Raw genomic sequence first — 17,208 nt, 5'->3', positions numbered from 1 at the left:
ACACTACCGGTGATGCCCGGAACACTTCCGGTGGCCAAAACCATACTTCCTATATATTAATCTTTACCTCCGGACCATTCCGGAACTCCTCGTGACGTCTGGGATCTCATCCGGGACTCCGAACAACATTCAGTAACCGCGTACATACTTTCCCTATTACCCTAACATCATCGAACCTTAAGTGTGTAGACCCTACGGGTTCGGGAACCATGCAGACATGACCGAGACAACTCTCGGTCAATAACCAACAGCGGGATCTAGATACCCATGTTGGCTCCCACATGCTCCACGATGATATCATCATATGAACCACGATGTCAAGGACTTTATCAATCCCGTATACAATTCCCTTTGTCTAGCGGTACGATACTTGCCTGAGATTCGATCGTCGGTATCCCGATACCTTGTTCAATCCCGTTGCCGGCAAGTCTCTTTACTCGTTCCGTAACACATCATCCCGTGATCAACTCCTTGGTCACATTGTGCACATTATGATGATGTCCTACCGAGTGGGCCTAGAGATACCTCTCCGTTTACACGGAGTGACAAATCCCAGTCTCGATTCGTGCCAACCCAACAGACACTTTCGGAGATACCTGTAGTGTACCTTTATAGCCACCTAGTTACTTGTGACGTTTGGCACACCCAAAGCACTCCTACGGTATCCGGGAGTTGCACAATCTCATGGTCTAAGGAAATGATACTTGACATTAGAAAAGCTTTAGCATATGAACTACATGATCTTTGTGCTAGGCTTAGGATTGGGTCTTGTCCATCACATCATTCTCCTAATGATGTGATCCCGTTATCAACGACATCCAATGTCCATGGTCAGGAAACCGTAACCATCTATTGATCAACGAGCTAGTCAACTAGAGGCTTACTAGGGACAAGGTGTTGTCTATGTATCCACACATGTATCTGAGTTTCCTATCAATACAATTCTAGCATGGATAATAAACGATTATCATGAACAAGGAAATATAATAATAACCAATTTATTATTGCCTCTAGGGCATATTTCCAACAGTCTCCCACTTGCACTAGAGTCAATAATCTAGTTCACGTCGCCATGTGATTAACACTCACAGGTCACATCGCTATGTGACCAACATCCAAGAGTCTACTAGACTCAATGATCTAGTTCACATCACTATGTGATAAACACTCAAAGAGTTCTGGGTTTTATCATGTTATGCTTGTGAGAGAGGTTGTAGTCAACGGGTCTCGCCATATTCAGATCCCTATGTACTTCGCAAAACTTGGTGTCATATCATAGATGCTGCTACCACGTTCCACTTGGAGCTATTCCAAATTGTTGCTCCATTATACGTATCCGGTATCTCTACTCAGAGCTATCCGGATAGGTGTTAAGCTTGCATCGACATAACTCTTTATGTCGAACTCTTTATCACCTCCATAACCGAGAAACATTTCCTTATTCCTCTAAGGATAATTTTGACCGCTATCTGGTGATCTGCTCCTAGATCACCTTTGTACCCTCCTGCCAGACATGTGGCAAGGCACACATCAGGTGCGGTACTTCAGCATGGCATACCGTATAGAGCCTATGACAAGAGCATAGGGGACGACCTTCGTCCTTCCTCTTTCTTCTGCCGTGGTCAATCTTTGAGTCTTACTCAACTTCACACCATACAACTCACGTAAGAACCCCTTCTTTGACTGATCTATTTTGAACTCCTTCAAAAACATGTCAAGGTGTGCGTTCTTTGAAAGTACCATCAGGCGTCTTGATCTATCTCTATAGATCTTGATGCCCAATATGTAAGCAGCTTTATCCAGGTCTTCCTTTCTCTTCAAACAACCGTTTATGCTTTCCAGAAATTCTACATCATTTCGAATCAACAATATGTCATCCACATATACTTATCAGAAATGTTGTAGTGCTCCCACTCACTTTCTTGTAAATACAAGTTTCTAGCAAACATTGTATAAACCTAAAAGCTTTGATCACTCCATCAAAGCATATATTCTGCTTCCGAGATGCTTGCTCTAGTCCATAGAAGGATTGTTGGAGCCAGCATACCTTTTAGCATCCTTAGGATCGTCAAAACCTTTTATTGTATCACATACAACTTTTCTTACAAAAACTAGTAAGAAAACTTGTTTTGACATCCATCTGTAAGATTTCATAATCAAAAAATACAGCTAATGCTAACATGATTCCAACGGACTTAAGCATCGCTACGGGTGAGAAATTCTCATCGTAGTCAACTCCTTGAACTTGTGAAAAGACTCTTTCCCACAAGTCGAGCTTCATAGACGGTAACATTACCGACCACGTCCGTCTTCTTCTTAAAGATCCATTTATCTCAATAGCTTGCCGATCATCGGGCAAGTCCACCAAAGTCCATACTTTGTTCTGATATATGGATCCTATCTCGGATTTCATGGCTTCTAACCATTTGTCGGAATACGGGCCCACCATCGCTTCTCCATAGCTCATAGGTTCATTGTTGTCTAACAACATGATATCTAAGACAGGATTACCGTACCACTTAGGAGTAGTACATATCCTTGTCGACCTACGAGGTTCGATAGCAACTTGATCAGAAGCTTCATGATCACTATCATTAACTTCCTATTCAATAGACGTAGGCGCCACAGAAAACATCTTTCTGTGTTGCGTCACTCTCTGGTTGAAGTGAAGGTTCAACAACCTCATCAAGTTCTATCTTCCTCCCACTCAATTCTTTCGAGAGAAACTCCTTCTCGAGAAAGGACCCGTTCTTAGCGACAAACAATTTGCCCTCGGATCTGAGATAGAAGGTATACCCTACTGTCATCTTTGGGTATCCTATGAAGATGTGTTTGTCCGCTTTGGGTTCGAGCTTCTCCGGCTGAAGCCTTAAGCATCGCATCCCCAAACGTTAAGAAACGACAACTTTGGTTTCTTGCGAAACCAATGTTCTTATGACGTTGTCTCAACGGACTTAGATGGTGTCCTATCTAAAGTGAATGCAGCTGTCTCTAACGCATAACCTCAAAATGAAAACGGTAGATTGATAAGAGACATCATAGATCGCACCATATCTCATAAGGTTCGATTACGATGTCTGGACACACCATAACCCAGTGGTGTTCCAGGTGGCTTCAACTGTGAAACAATTCCACAATGTCTTAAGTGTTTGCCGAACTCATAACTCAGATATTCTCATTGATCAGATCGTAGGAATTTTATCTTCTCGTTATGATGATTCTTAACTTCACTCTGAAATCGCTTGAACTTTTCAAACGTTTCAGACTTGTGCTTCATTAAGTAAATATACCTATATCTACTCAAATCGTCAGTGAAGATGAGAACATAGCGATATCCACCGCATGCTCCAATTCTCATTGGATCACACGCATCAGCATGTATGATTTCCAACAAGTTACTTGCCCGTTTCATTGTACCTGAAAACGGGGTCTTAGTCATCCTGCCCATGAGGCATGGCTCGCCTGTGTCAAGCGATTCAAAATCAAGTGACTCCAAACATCCATCGACATGGAGTTTCTTCATGCTTCTTTATGCCAATATGACCTAAGCGGCAGTGCCACAAGAAAGTGGTACTATTATTATTAACTCTACATCTTTTTGTGTGAACATGTGTATTACCACGATCGAGATTCAATGAACCATTCACATAGGGTGCATGACCATGAAAGGTATCATTCATGTAAACAGAATAACCATTATTCTCTAACTTAAATGAATGACCGTATTGCAATGAACATGATCTAATCATATTCATGCTCAACATAGACACCTGATAACATTTATCTAGGTTCAATACTAATCCCGAAGGCAGATGGAGCGTGCGATGGTGATCTCATCAACTTTGGAAACACTTCCAACACACATCGTCACCTCGCCCTTAGCCAGTCTCCGTTTAGTCCGTAGCTTTTGCTTCAAGTCACCAGTAATAGCAACTGAACCGGTATCCAATACCCAGGTGCTACCAGGAGTACTAGCAAGGTACACATTAATAACACGTATATACTTTGTTGAAGTTGCCAGCCTTCTTATCTATCATGCATTTGGGGTAATTCCACTACCAGTGACCGTTCCCCTTACAATAGAAGCACTTAGTCTCGGGTTTGGGTTCAACCTTGGGTTCCTTCACTGGAGTGGCAACTGGTTTGCCATCCATGAAGTTTCCCTTCTAGCCCTTGCCATTCTTGAGACCAGTGGTCTTATTAAACCATCAACACTTGATGCTCCTTCTTGATTTCTACCTTTTGCGGTCTTAAGCACCGCGAACAGCTCCGGGATCAACTCCATCCCTTGCCTGTCATAGTTCATCACGAAGATCTAGTAGCTTAGTGATAGTGGCTAGAGAACTATATCAATCACTATCTTATCTGGAAGTTTAACTCCCATTTGATTTAAGTGATTGTAGCACCCAGACATTCTGAGCACATGCTCACTAGCTGAGCTATTCTCCTCCATCTTGTTGGTTAAAGAACTTGTCAGAGGTCTCACACCTCTTAACACGGGCATGAGCCTGAAATCCCAATTTCAGCTCTTGGAACATCTCATATGTTCTATGGCGTTCAAAACGTCATTGGAATCCTGATTCTAAGCCGTAAAGTATGGTGCACTAAACTATCAAGTAGTTATCAGGATGTGTCTGTCAGGTGTTTACAACATCCACAGACGACGTTGTAGGGGTTTGCACATCGAGCGGTGCATCAAAGATGTAAGCCTTCTGTGTAGCAGTGAGGACACTCCTCGGACTACGGACCTAGTCTGCATCAGTGCTTACAATATCCTTCAACTTGGTCTTTCTCAAGGAATGTATTGAAACAGGGAGCTACAACGTGAGCTATTTATCTACAACATATTTGCAAAGACAATTTAGACTATGTTCATGATAATTGAGTTCATTTAATGAACTCCCACTCAGATAGACATCCCTCTAGTCATCTAAGTGAAACATGATCCGAGTCAACTAGGCCGTGTCCGATCATCACGTGAGACAGACTAGTCAACATCGGTGAACATCTTCATGTTGATCATATCTTCTATACGACTCATGCTCGACCTTTCGGTCTTCCGTGTTCCGAGGCCATGTCTGTACATGCTAGGCTGGTCAAGTCAACCTAAGTGTTTTTGCTGTGTAAATCTGGCTTACACCCGTTGTATTCGAACGTTAGAATCTATCACACCCGATCATCACGTGGTGCTTCGAAACAACGAACCTTCGCAACGGTGCACAGTTAGGGGGAACACCTTTCTTGAAATTTTAGTGAGGGATCATCTTATTTAAGCTACCGTCGTTCTAAGAAAATAAGATGTAAAACATGATAAACATCACATGCAATCAAATAGTGACATGATATGGCCAATATCATTTTGCTCCTTTTGATCTCCATCTTCAGGGCTCCATGATCATCGTTGTCACCTGCATGACACCATGATCTCCATCATCATGATCTCCATCATCGTGTCTTCTTGAAGTTGTCTCGTCATCTATTACTTCTACTACTATGGCTAACGCTTTAGCAATAAAGTAAAGTAAGTACATGATGTTTAAGTTGACACGCAGGTCATAAATAAATTAAGACAACTCCTATGGCTCCTGCCGGTTGTCATACTCATCGACATGCAAGTCGTGATTCCTATTACAAGAACATGATCAATCTCATACATCACATATATCATTCATCACATCCTTTTGGCCATATCGGCATATGCTGCAAAAACAAGTTAGACGTCCTCTAATTGTTGTTCCAAGTTTTTATGTGGCTGCTATAGGTTTCTAGCAAGAACGTTTCTTACCTACGCGAAAACCACAACGTGATATGCCAATTTCTATTTACCCTTCATAAGGACCCTTTTCATCGAATCCGATCCGACTAAAGTGGGAGAGACAGACACCCGCTAGCCACCTTATGCAACTAGTGCATGTCAGTCGGTGGAACCAGTATCACGTAAGAGTACATGTAAGGTCGGCCCGGGCCGCTTCATCTACATACCCTCGTAGATCGCTAAGCGGAAATTCAAAATTTTCTACGCATCACCAAGATCAATCTATGGAGTAATCTAGAAACGAGGGGAAGGAGAGTGCATCTACATACCCTTGTAGATCGCTAAGCGGAAGCGTTCAAGTGAACGGGGTTGATGGAGTCATACTCGTCGTGATCCAAATCACCGATGATCCTAGTGCCTAACGGACGGCACCTCCGTGTTCAACACACGTGCAGCCCGGTGACGTCTCCAACGCCTTGATCCAGCAAGGGGAGAAGGAGAGGTTGGGGAAGACTCCATCCAGCAGCAGCACGACGGCGTGGTGGTGGTGGAGGAGCGCGGGACTCCAGCAGGGCTTCGCCAAGCACTACGAGAGACGAGGAGGGAGAGGGGTAGGGCTGCGCCAACAGGGAGATTGAATCGCGTTTTTTGGGCAGCCCCAAACCTCAAGTATATATAGGGGGAGGGGAGGGGCTGCGCCCCCACCTAGGGTTCCCTCCCTAGGGGTGGCGGCAGCCCCCAGATCCCATCTGGGTGGCGGCCACAAGGGGGAGAGGGGAAGGCGCACCTAGGGTGGGCCTTAGGGCCCATCTGCCCTAGGGTTTGCCCCCTTCCCCTCTTGGAGGCGCCTTGGGCCTTGGTGGGAGGCGCCCCAGCCCACCTAGGGGCTGGTCCCTTCCCACTATTGGCCCATGTAGGCCTCCAGGGCTGGTGGCCCCACCTGGTGGACCCCCCGACCCCTCCGGTGGTCCCGGTACACTACCGGTGATGCCCGGAACACTTCCGGTGGCCAAAACCATACTTCCTATATATTAATCTTTACCTCCGGACCATTCCGGAACTCCTCGTGACGTCTGGGATCTCATCCGGGACTCCGAACAACATTCAGTAACCGCGTACATACTTTCCCTATTACCCTAACATCATCGAACCTTAAGTGTGTAGACCCTACGGGTTCGGGAACCATGCAGACATGACCGAGACAACTCTCCGGTCAATAACCAACAGCGGGATCTGGATACCCATGTTGGCTCCCACATGCTCCATGATGATCTCATCGGATGAACCACGATGTCAAGGACTTTATCAATCCCGTATACAATTCCCTTTGTCTAGCGGTACGATACTTGCCCGAGATTCGATCGTCGGTATCCCGATACCTTGTTCAATCTCGTTGCCGGCAAGTCTCTTTACTCGTTCCGTAACACATCATCCCGTGATCAACTCCTTGGTCACATTGTGCACATTATGATGATGTCCTACCGAGTGGGCCCAGAGATGCCTCTCCGTTTACACGGAGTGATAAATCCCAGTCTCGATTCGTGCCAACCCAACAGACACTTTCGGAGATACCTGTAGTGTACCTTTATAACCACCCAGTTACGTTGTGACGTTTGGCACACCCAAAGCACTCCTACGGTATCCGGGAGTTGCACAATCTCATGGTCTAAGGAAATGATACTTGACATTAGAAAAGCTTTAGCATATGAACTACACGATCTTTGTTCTAGGCTTAGGATTGGGTCTTGTCCATCACATCATTCTCCTAATGATGTGATCCCGTTATCAACGACATCCAATGTCCATGGTCAGGAAACCGTAACCATCTATTGATCAACGAGCTAGTCAACTAGAGGCTTACTAGGGACATGGTGTTGTCTATGTATCCATACGTGTATCTGAGTTTCCTATCAATACAATTCTAGCATGGATAATAAACAATTATCATGAACAAGGAAATATAATAATAACCAATTTATTATTGCCTCTAGGGCATATTTCCAACAGTCTCCCACTTGCACTAGAGTCAATAATCTAGTTCACATCGCCATGTGATTAACACTCACAGGTCACATCGCCATGTGACCAACATCCAAGAGTCTACTAGACTCAATGATCTAGTTCACATCACTATGTGATAAACACTCAAAAAGTTCTGGGTTTGATCATGTTATGCTTGTGAGAGAGGTTGTAGTCAACGGGTCTCGCCATATTCAGATCCCTATGTACTTCGCAAAACTTTGTGTCATATCGTAGATGCTGCTACCACGTTCCACTTGGAGCTATTCCAAATTGTTGCTCCATTATACGTATCCGGTATCTCTACTCAGAGCTATCTGGATAGGTGTTAAGCTTGCATCGACGTAACTCTTTATGTCGAACTCTTTATCACCTCCATAACCGAGAAACATTTTCTTATTCCTCTAAGGATAATTTTGACCGCTATCTGGTGATCTACTCCTAGATCACCTTTATACCCTCCTGCCAGACATGTGGCAAGGCACACATCAGGTGCGGTACTTCAGCATGGCATACCGTATAGAGCCTATGACAAGAGCATAGGGGACGACCTTCGTCCTTCCTCTTTCTTCTGCCGTGGTCAATCTTTGAGTCTTACTCAACAAATGATGTAAGAGCATTCATAGCCGGACGTCTCAAACCCGCGTCAAACATCCAGGCGGATGGCCCAAACAATAAAATTCGACCCAGATGGGCATCTCAAATGGGCCTCAAACGCTCTTACTGACCGGCACCCCTCATATACAACCCAAATATGAGGCGGATATGGGCATGCCCGGATGTATCCGTTAGGTCAGACCCAACCCACGCTGGCAACAAGGAACCCACATATATTTTTCGCCATCCGCATGCCGGACAAAACCCTAGCTACTTCCCTATACTCCCCTCCGCCATCCAATCTCTCGTCCGATGATCTCTGGCCTTCTCCGACATGGCGGGCAGCGGATCCAAATCCTTCATCTCCAGATCCGTCGACCGCGAGCTCATTGCACACACCCTCGACGAGGAGATGGTCGTCCGGCTTGCGCTCCGCAGCTCCTGGGAGGTGGCCACCCGTGTGAGGAAGCTCTTGGACTCCTTCCGTCGGGAATCCATTCCATCCACCAAAATGGTGGATGGATCTGGCGCTAGGTGTGCCCTCGTTGCCTCACCGAAGGCGGTGTGGTCCGTCTTGCATCGGAACACGGTGGTGGATGCGTAACACCTTCATTGGTGCGCCGATGCCATGGACACACCATGGGCATCGCCCGACGCAAACATGGCGTGGCATGCCCGGCGTGCAAGGCAATGGGCGAGGAAGGCAGCGGCAACCCTTTCGCCGGTGGACGTCGGCAAAACAGAGTCGCATTCTCCGGTGCCCCATATGATACAGCAGTCTAGGCGCCGCAACCGCGTTGTGGTGAATGTCACCGGCTCATCCCAGGATGGATCAATAATCGATCTGACGTCCACCGGCACTGTTCGGGCTCCGGGCTGCGACAAGGAAGAGTAGGGCATGGGAGACGGCGACGCCTTGATTCCCGTGAGCCGGCTAGTTTCATATGACATACTCTACCTTGCCGCTGACCAGACCAACACCCTGGGGAGTACCACCGGCCGCCGGAGATGGGCACGGGTGAGCTCCGCTTAGATGGATTTGAGATTTCTATTTTAAGGTGTCCGGTTGTAGAATCCAATATTTGGGGCCTGACCGGTCACTATCCGCGGACTTGCCCGGGCATGTCTGCCGAGGGGTTGAATTTGGATTTGCCTAGTCCGGCCGTAGATGCTCTAACATTGGTACTCCCTCCGTTCCATAATGTAGTGCGCTTACGCATCCCGAGATCTAAGTTTGACCATAAACTTAACCAACGAGAACGATTGCGGCGGAAACAAAAATTATTACACTGAATTCGTATTTCGATGCAAATTTAGTGGTATAATTTTTGCTCCCGCCGCACTTGGTCTCGTTAGTTAAATTTACGGTCAAAAAACGCGGGCGCACTATATTGTGAAATGGAGGTAGTATAAATATAAAGGAAGGTTTACAGAGTGAAAAAAAGCTAGGAGGCTGAATTGTTCGTTGTGCAATGACGGAACGGCCCGTTTTGGGAGCGGCGTCGTTGTTGAAAAGATGTCAGGCCCTTCCCAGTGCTCCACCGTGGACATGTGCTAAGCATGCCACATAAGCGAAAAAATGACATGGCACATCATTTAAAGAGGGGAGAGAGCACTTTGGTGACCCCAGGAAGAACCGATGACAAGCGCGAGAACGTAGGCAAACCACTTAAATGAAACAATTTGACCAATGCATGAAAGACTTTAGGTGTTAACTCATTAAATAAAGTGTGCTTAGCAACGACAAGTTGAGCACCTATGCATTGGGAAGTTGAGTTGCTAAAGTATTTAATGCATTTAGCACCTCATCTAAGCACCATTGCATTGCGAGAGGTCTCATGGGATGTGCATTTGAAGAGAAAAGGCAGCCCAGGACATGGCAGAGCCCATACCGCAATCTTGTTGGACGACCGTCTCGACTCTCGAGTCGACCAGAAACCAACGCTCGCTTCGGTGTTCAGGTTGACACACAACCGGTGGCTCCATCCATGCTTTGCATGCACGCGCCGTCTCCAAGCAAGCTAACTAATGGCTCCCGGCCGACGATGCAGTACAGCTAATCCACCACTCGCTGCCAAACTCCTACTCCCTCCGTTCCAAAATAGATGACCCAACTTTGTACTAACTTTAGTACAAAGTTGGGTCATCTATTTTGGAACGGAGGGAGTACGTGAGAAACCCTCGTGAGCCCAGCTATACAATCTCCGCTCCTCCTCCCGTCCTCGTTCACTCCGCATCCGCAGCCGATTTCCCCCGTCTCCACCGCTCAGTCCCCCGGACCGCCGGACCTCTCCTCGCCTTGCCATGGCAGCCGCAACACTGGGGGCGCAGCTCAACGCCCATATCGCCGGCATGTACACCGATGTGAGGCCCTTCCCCTCCCCTCTAGTCATATGGTTATGGATTTTGGCTGCCGCTGAGGTCGCCCGCTTCTTCATCAACAATGCCTACCAGATCCTCGATGACATCCGCGCCCTGATGTCAGTTCCTCGCCCACGCCCTCCCTCTGCTCTCGATCTCAAGTACTACTGACTCATCTTATCTTTTCTGGAAATCACAGCAAGCAGCCCGCAGTGCACTTCGATGAGGTGGAAGCCCTGGTGCAGCAGCTCATGGAGTGCACCTTCAGCTGATGAATTGACGATGATAAATCTTTTATTTTCCACCTATTTATTTTTAAATGTATGTTTGTTTGCTCGCAGCTTCGGTTCAGATCAGTTTGTACTGCACAAAGGATTCTGTTAAAAACATGTCAGTTGCACTTTCAAAGAATCTAGTTCTAGTTTAGTCCTGTTTGGTGTAACGGAGTTACCAGCATCCCAGTTAATGTCAATGGCATTATTGAGTATATAAAGTTGTCGTTTTTGCAAACATCCCTGGTATTAATGATATGCTACTATATGCGTATCACTAACGGTGGTTTTTCTAATTTGTCCACGACATCGATATTGTTTTTATTCGGGTGTGTCGTCATAGGGTGTGTAACTCATGGGGCACGACCGCACGAGGTTCGTCTCGTTCGTGGCGCCCATCATATAGCCATAGATAGAAGACATGAGGTTAGTTGTATATCTTATGTTGCTGAATTTTTGGTACTCCTGCCAATGGTAATGGTATAGCTTGGCGAGGGCAACTTTTGTCATTTTGAGAACGTTTCTTGTGCTATTGCATCTGCTGTTCAGGCAATGTCATTATTCTATAGGTTGACAATTAAAAATTTGTCGTTTCACAAGAATGGGTTATTAATCATCTGCCATTCTACGTAATGCCAATTGCCATTTTTTTGGTTTCTCCACTGGAATGATGTTTCTATTCAGATGTGTCTGGCGCGTGGTGTGTACGTCATTCGGCTATCGTATAGCCAAAATTATAAGACTGAAATTTGGTTGTGTTTCGTGTAATGGAATTGTCGGTATTCATGACAGTGTTATTGTCCAACAATAATTTTTTTTGTCATTTTATAAATATTTATGGTACTCGTACTGATCTGTTATTGCATGTAACGACAATGGTGTTTTTTCTGGTTCATCAAACAATTTATTGAGTTAACAATCGTGATTGGAAATTGCTCCTTGAGAATATTATTGAGTTCACTTGTTAGTTTATGATAAGTTTGATAAGTTTCTAATCTCTTGAACCGCATTTAATTTTGTTGCATGTGTCAGTGTCGGTGCACAGCAAGTGAACCTCGCCTGCAGGCACTTCCACCATTTCAATGCCTGAAAATGCGAACATGGGTTAGAACCAAGGTTTTGGTTGCCGAATGGGGCATTTTTACCGAGGGGGATCAGTAAATGTGGTTACCACGAAATTTCGAGAAAATTTCGACCGAATTTTGAATGAAATTTATAATTGAATTTTGAATTCAAATTCTTTCAAAATAGATATAGATAGCACTTGAACTTATATTTATCATAAAAGAGCTACTAGCTCAGTGGAACATTGTCTACACGCATGCTGTGAGGTGCTGCTACACTTTACTATACAATGAGCGTTAGAATTCAAAAAATTCAAAAAAGCAAATTTTTATGCTGGAAATGCCCATTTACTAAGGGGGACTGAAATATGCGGTAACCATGGTAAATCTCGAAATTTTGAGCGGTAACCAAAACCCTAGACTCAAAACTCAATACCTTATTACAAACGTTACACTGATAATCATTCGCAACACTGTTTTTCAATGTCTCAATGTAAACCTGCCAGCTCATATTGTCTTTTATGTCCTTATTTTCTTCTCATACCAATCTAACAATATTAAGAAGTAACCTGCTTTGCGTTTTTGATATTACTTGGTTGAGTATCTGAATATGCTAATCTTTGATGATTCTCTTGTAATTTGTTGCCTCTAGACTTAGGCTTATAACACAAGTAAAATCTGATATGGCTAGAGTTTTTTTCATTTTTAAAATAGTGGGTTACAATTTTCGAACCACTTCAACTCAGTTATGTTAAACTCTTCAGAATTTGGCAATGTAGTATGTTTGTATTACTTCAAGTGCCTTGTGTCATTGACTGTTGTTAGGACTTGGTTCAGTATTGTGCGTAATGAGTTGGAGATCATGATGCTGGTAGCACCTTATGCGTCTAATGTTGGATATTGATACCAATTTCTCACTAGTTTCATAATCCATAGATTGTCCATATATTGTTTAAATTGGGGGAAAAGAACAACCTTAAATCTTTAACCTTATTCTTTTGACGTTTAGTTTTGGAGCGCTTAGTTTGAGATATCGAAAAGTCTCATATATCTGTTAAATATTTATGTTGTAATTTTGTCATCGCATTTGATAGATGTATGGGGTAGCTCTAAAAAACTAATGGAACTTGTTTATTTCCAAGCTTAAATTAATCTTTGACAAATACCCAAATAAGAAATAGACCGATTTGTATTATGGCTGATTAGTGACAATATGTGACTTTAGCACCATTGTGTGCAATAGAATTGCCGTAATAATTTTTGGAAGGTACTTGTTTTAATCATTGACCTATTATTCATCTTCGGATCCAGCTAAAGGAGCAGATCGCAGCCTCCTAAGTAGCGGCAAGTAAAGGGGAAAGATCATGGCCCCATGCGATCCCTTGCATTATGGGGTGTATGTGTCTCCGAAGACGCGGCAGTGTTCAAAGGTTGTCTAGCACAAGAGGCTGCGTGTGAAACCCTGTGAATGAAACTTGTTGTGATGTCGATGTATGTTTGTCAAGTCCATAAACTTGTGTGTCATGTATGGAGTGCCGCCTACCTGCAGGCCATGTGTAAACCCTATACCTAGTTGGTTGATTGCTTGTGACTTTATTTTGTTGTATGTTGTGATGTCTCTCTCAAAGCATGTCTTGTTGTTGGCTGGTGTACAGATAGTGCAGAAAATCACCATATGTGGATATGTTAAACATCTCTTTTCGGTTGAAATCTTTAGTTTGGCCTGCTACAAGCACGATGGCACCACGGACATGCCGGAGGACGGGCAAAATAGAGGGGATGATCGACGGGGTGACATCCAGTGATCACATAGCCACTGACCCTTAGAATGGACGGCCCAACCCATTTGAAGAGCGAAACTTTTGTTTGAGTGAAACTCAGGACTGAATGGCCCGTTCTAGAATTGATGGCCCTACCCATTTCAGGACCAGCATTACCGTGGGCTGGAACGTGTCTCCGTGTTGTTTGTAGTTGATGGGCTACGAGCAAGCGATAACACCCAAGCAAGGGCATTGGAGAGCCCATACGGCAATCTTGTTGCGCATGGCTATCGAGTCGACCAGAAACCGGCACTCTCTTCCGTGGACACGTGGACAAACAACCAGTAGCTCCATGCATAAGCAACTCTATCCGATCACTTAAAATCATATGTTTCCACGGCGAGCTCCAGCGGTGGTGCGGCCCGGCAGCGGCGCGTACATCCGAGCGCCATCCAGCAGTTGAGCGCCGGTAGGAGTGTTCTCAATGCTGAGTGCAAGTATGTGGTCTCTGTCTACAACTGCGGCCTCGGTAACCACACTCTCGCCACCGCGTCATCGTTCCTCTACGCACTCCTCACCGGCCGCGTCCTCCTCATCGACCGGAGCAGCGGCATGGGCGAGCTCTTCTGTGGTGTGAACGGCGGTCACTGAAACCTGCAAGTAAACAACGTGTTCAAGAACAAGGTGCCCATGGGGGTGACTGAGACCTACAGCAATATGCTGAAGAACAAGGTGCCCACGGCTGTGACTGAAATATGCACGTAAGAGCACCTTGATCGGGTCCAACTCCTCATCCAGCTCGAGCACGAGCATGTAGGGTACGGCGGACACTAGTGCCAGCTTTGATTAGTGCAGGCAGACGTGTCATGTCTGGTGTGTGCGACCTCTGACTTGCTCACCAGCGTTATCGGCCTGGTCACCATCGTCACAGAGGCGCATAGTGGTGTTCGATGAAATGTATGAACCAAACATAAGTTTTACTCCGCTAAATTTAGAGATCATTTAGAAATAACCAAAACTCAATGGAGTAAAAATACTTCACTAAGGTTTAGTCGCCAGTTTACTCCTCTATAATTTACTGATCAGCTAGACTTGTTGTAGTACAGCAGTCACTGCCAAATGGCTACGTGAGAGACCCTTGTGATCCCAACAATACAACCTTCACTCCTCCCGTCCTTGTTCTCCACAGCCACCGAATTCCCTCCGTGTCAGCTCAATCCCCTGAATCTCCTCGCCATGGCGTCCGCAACATTGAGGGCCTAGCTCAACGCCCAAATTGCCTCCATGTACGCCGAGGTGACCCAGTCCCCTACCCATCCCCTCCCATCTAGTCGTGCGGTTATAGGTATTGGCATGGCTAGCTAGACGTCTGACTTGGCCTTCGACTTTGCAATCCAGGGTGTGGTGGACAAGGAGACGTTTGAGGAGCTGCGGGGGGACATCACCGCTGTCGATGTAGCCCGCCTCTTCATCAACGCAGCCTACAAGATCCTCGACGGCATCGACACACTGATGTCCATACCACCGTCCCCACGCCCTCTAACTTTCCCTCTGCTCTTGGTCTCGCATACTGACTCATCTTGTCTGCTCTGGAATTCACAGGGAGCAGCCCGCAGTGGACTTTGACAAGGTGGGAGCACGGACGCCGCAGCTCATGTAGTTTACATCCAGGTGGTACGACGCATAGCGGCATTTGCCTAGTTTCTCCGTATGCGTTAGTGGCACAACCTTGGTAAAATGCAGGCCTTAATTCCCCTTTAGGAAAAAGATCACGTATGTTTTAAAAATATTCATCAAATAGTATGAATGTTCATCTTTTATTAAATGTGTTCACCATGTATCAAGAAACTGTTCATCATTCGTTATATCAAAAATGTTTCTAGTGTTTAAAAAAATATTCGTTGTGTACTTTAATAAGGTTGATCCCGTACTAAGAAAATTAGTCCATGTTCAAAAATGTTCATCGTGTATTAAAAATTGTTTGCCATCTATCTTGAAACTATCCATCATGAATTAAAAAAGTTCATCCTTGATATTTTGAGAAATTGCTGGAATTTTTTCAAAAAGATATGTGGAGTTTTTTATAATTACTGGATTTTTAAATAAATAATAAGTAAATTTTACAGTAATATGAACATTTTTTAAAACGTGAATTTTTTTAATTGCATGAACAATTTTTTACAAAGTGCATGAACCTTTTTTAGAACTACAGGTAAACTCAAAAAGAAGTACATGGACATGTTTTTCAATCTGAACTTCTGTTTTAATTACATGAAGAATTTTTAAATTGAGCGATCAGCTTTTAAATTGCATGAACTTTTTTATAAATGGTTGAACACTTTTTTAGAGAATGTGACAATTTTTACGAAGTTACAGGAAGATATTTTAAAATATGTGCACATTGATTATATGACCATTTTTTAATACGTGGGTTCGAATTCCATGGGTGCGTTGATTTGCTGGTGGATGGGCTATGCATGGGGCACTCTTTTCCGTCTAATACGGAAAGGAAGTGCTCCTGCCGGTTTCCCGCAAAAAAATCGGGCACTCCAGGCCGCAGAGAAGAGTACTCCACACACAACTTTCTTTACCGGTTTCTCGTCAGCGTCACTCCATCTGCATGCATGCACGCACGCCGTTTCCATTGTATCAATGGCGCCACGACGAAGTAGTTCACTAAAGCCAGCAGTCACTGCCAAAACGCCTCCGCGAGAGAGCTCGTGAGTCGAGCTTTATACATACGGGATCCCATTCCATCCCCCCTCAACTCCTCATCCACTCCGACGCCGCCGCCGCCGCAGCTCCGATTTCCCCAGCGCTCCCTGCCTCCAGTTCCTGCAAGCCATGGCGGCCGCCGCGATAAGGGGCCAGATCAACGTCCTCATCGCCACCATGTTCAACACAGTGAGGCCCCCTCCCTCCTCCCATCAACGTCCCATCTACACCCCTAATCGTGGCCTGGAATTGCCGAGCATCGCCGTCTTGGACCGGTTTTGGCCTGGCTGGTTGGCTGATCTGACGTTTGCCTTGGCGTATGTGATGGATCTAGGGTCTGGTGGACGACGCTTTCTTGCAGCTGCAGAGGATGCGGGAGCAGGGCCGCGAAACCCCGGCCCACGTCGTTGAGGTCATGAACCGCTTCCTCATCGACGCCGAGAGGATCATCAACGACATCACCGGCCTGATGATGTCCGTATACCAGCCCCCTCTCTCCCCTCTGCTCTCGTTATTCTGGTCTCAGTCGGATACAGACTCATCTTGTCTCTTCTCTGCTCTGAGATTCACATGCAGAAACGAGCCCGAGGTGGACTTCGACAAGGTGGACGGCCTGGTGCAGCAGCTGAAGGTGACCTGCAGCAGGTGGAAGCTCTTTCCTCTAT

The 17,208-nt window shown here is 45.5% G+C and overlaps 1 protein-coding gene across 1 annotated transcript in view; it reads left to right on the top strand.

The window, feature by feature from the left end:
- The first annotated feature begins 16,604 nt into the window (after window positions 1-16,604).
- LOC119289297 (histidine-containing phosphotransfer protein 2-like) overlaps window positions 16,605-17,208 on the top strand; it is a 3,505-nt gene continuing 2,901 nt past the window's right edge. Inside the window, exons 1-3 of the mRNA XM_037568657.1 lie at window positions 16,605-16,732; window positions 16,878-17,017; window positions 17,120-17,188. Coding sequence (XP_037424554.1) covers window positions 16,673-16,732; window positions 16,878-17,017; window positions 17,120-17,188 — 269 coding nt within the window. The 5' untranslated portion in view covers window positions 16,605-16,672. The remainder of the gene's footprint in view (window positions 16,733-16,877; window positions 17,018-17,119; window positions 17,189-17,208) is intronic.

The sequence above is a fragment of the Triticum dicoccoides genome, chromosome 4A (genome assembly GCF_002162155.2).
Source record: "Triticum dicoccoides isolate Atlit2015 ecotype Zavitan chromosome 4A, WEW_v2.0, whole genome shotgun sequence".
In the NCBI taxonomy this organism is placed as follows: domain Eukaryota; kingdom Viridiplantae; phylum Streptophyta; class Magnoliopsida; order Poales; family Poaceae; genus Triticum; species Triticum dicoccoides.
Note: the sequence above shows the minus strand (reverse complement) of the source record. Positions and strands in the feature narration are given on the sequence as shown.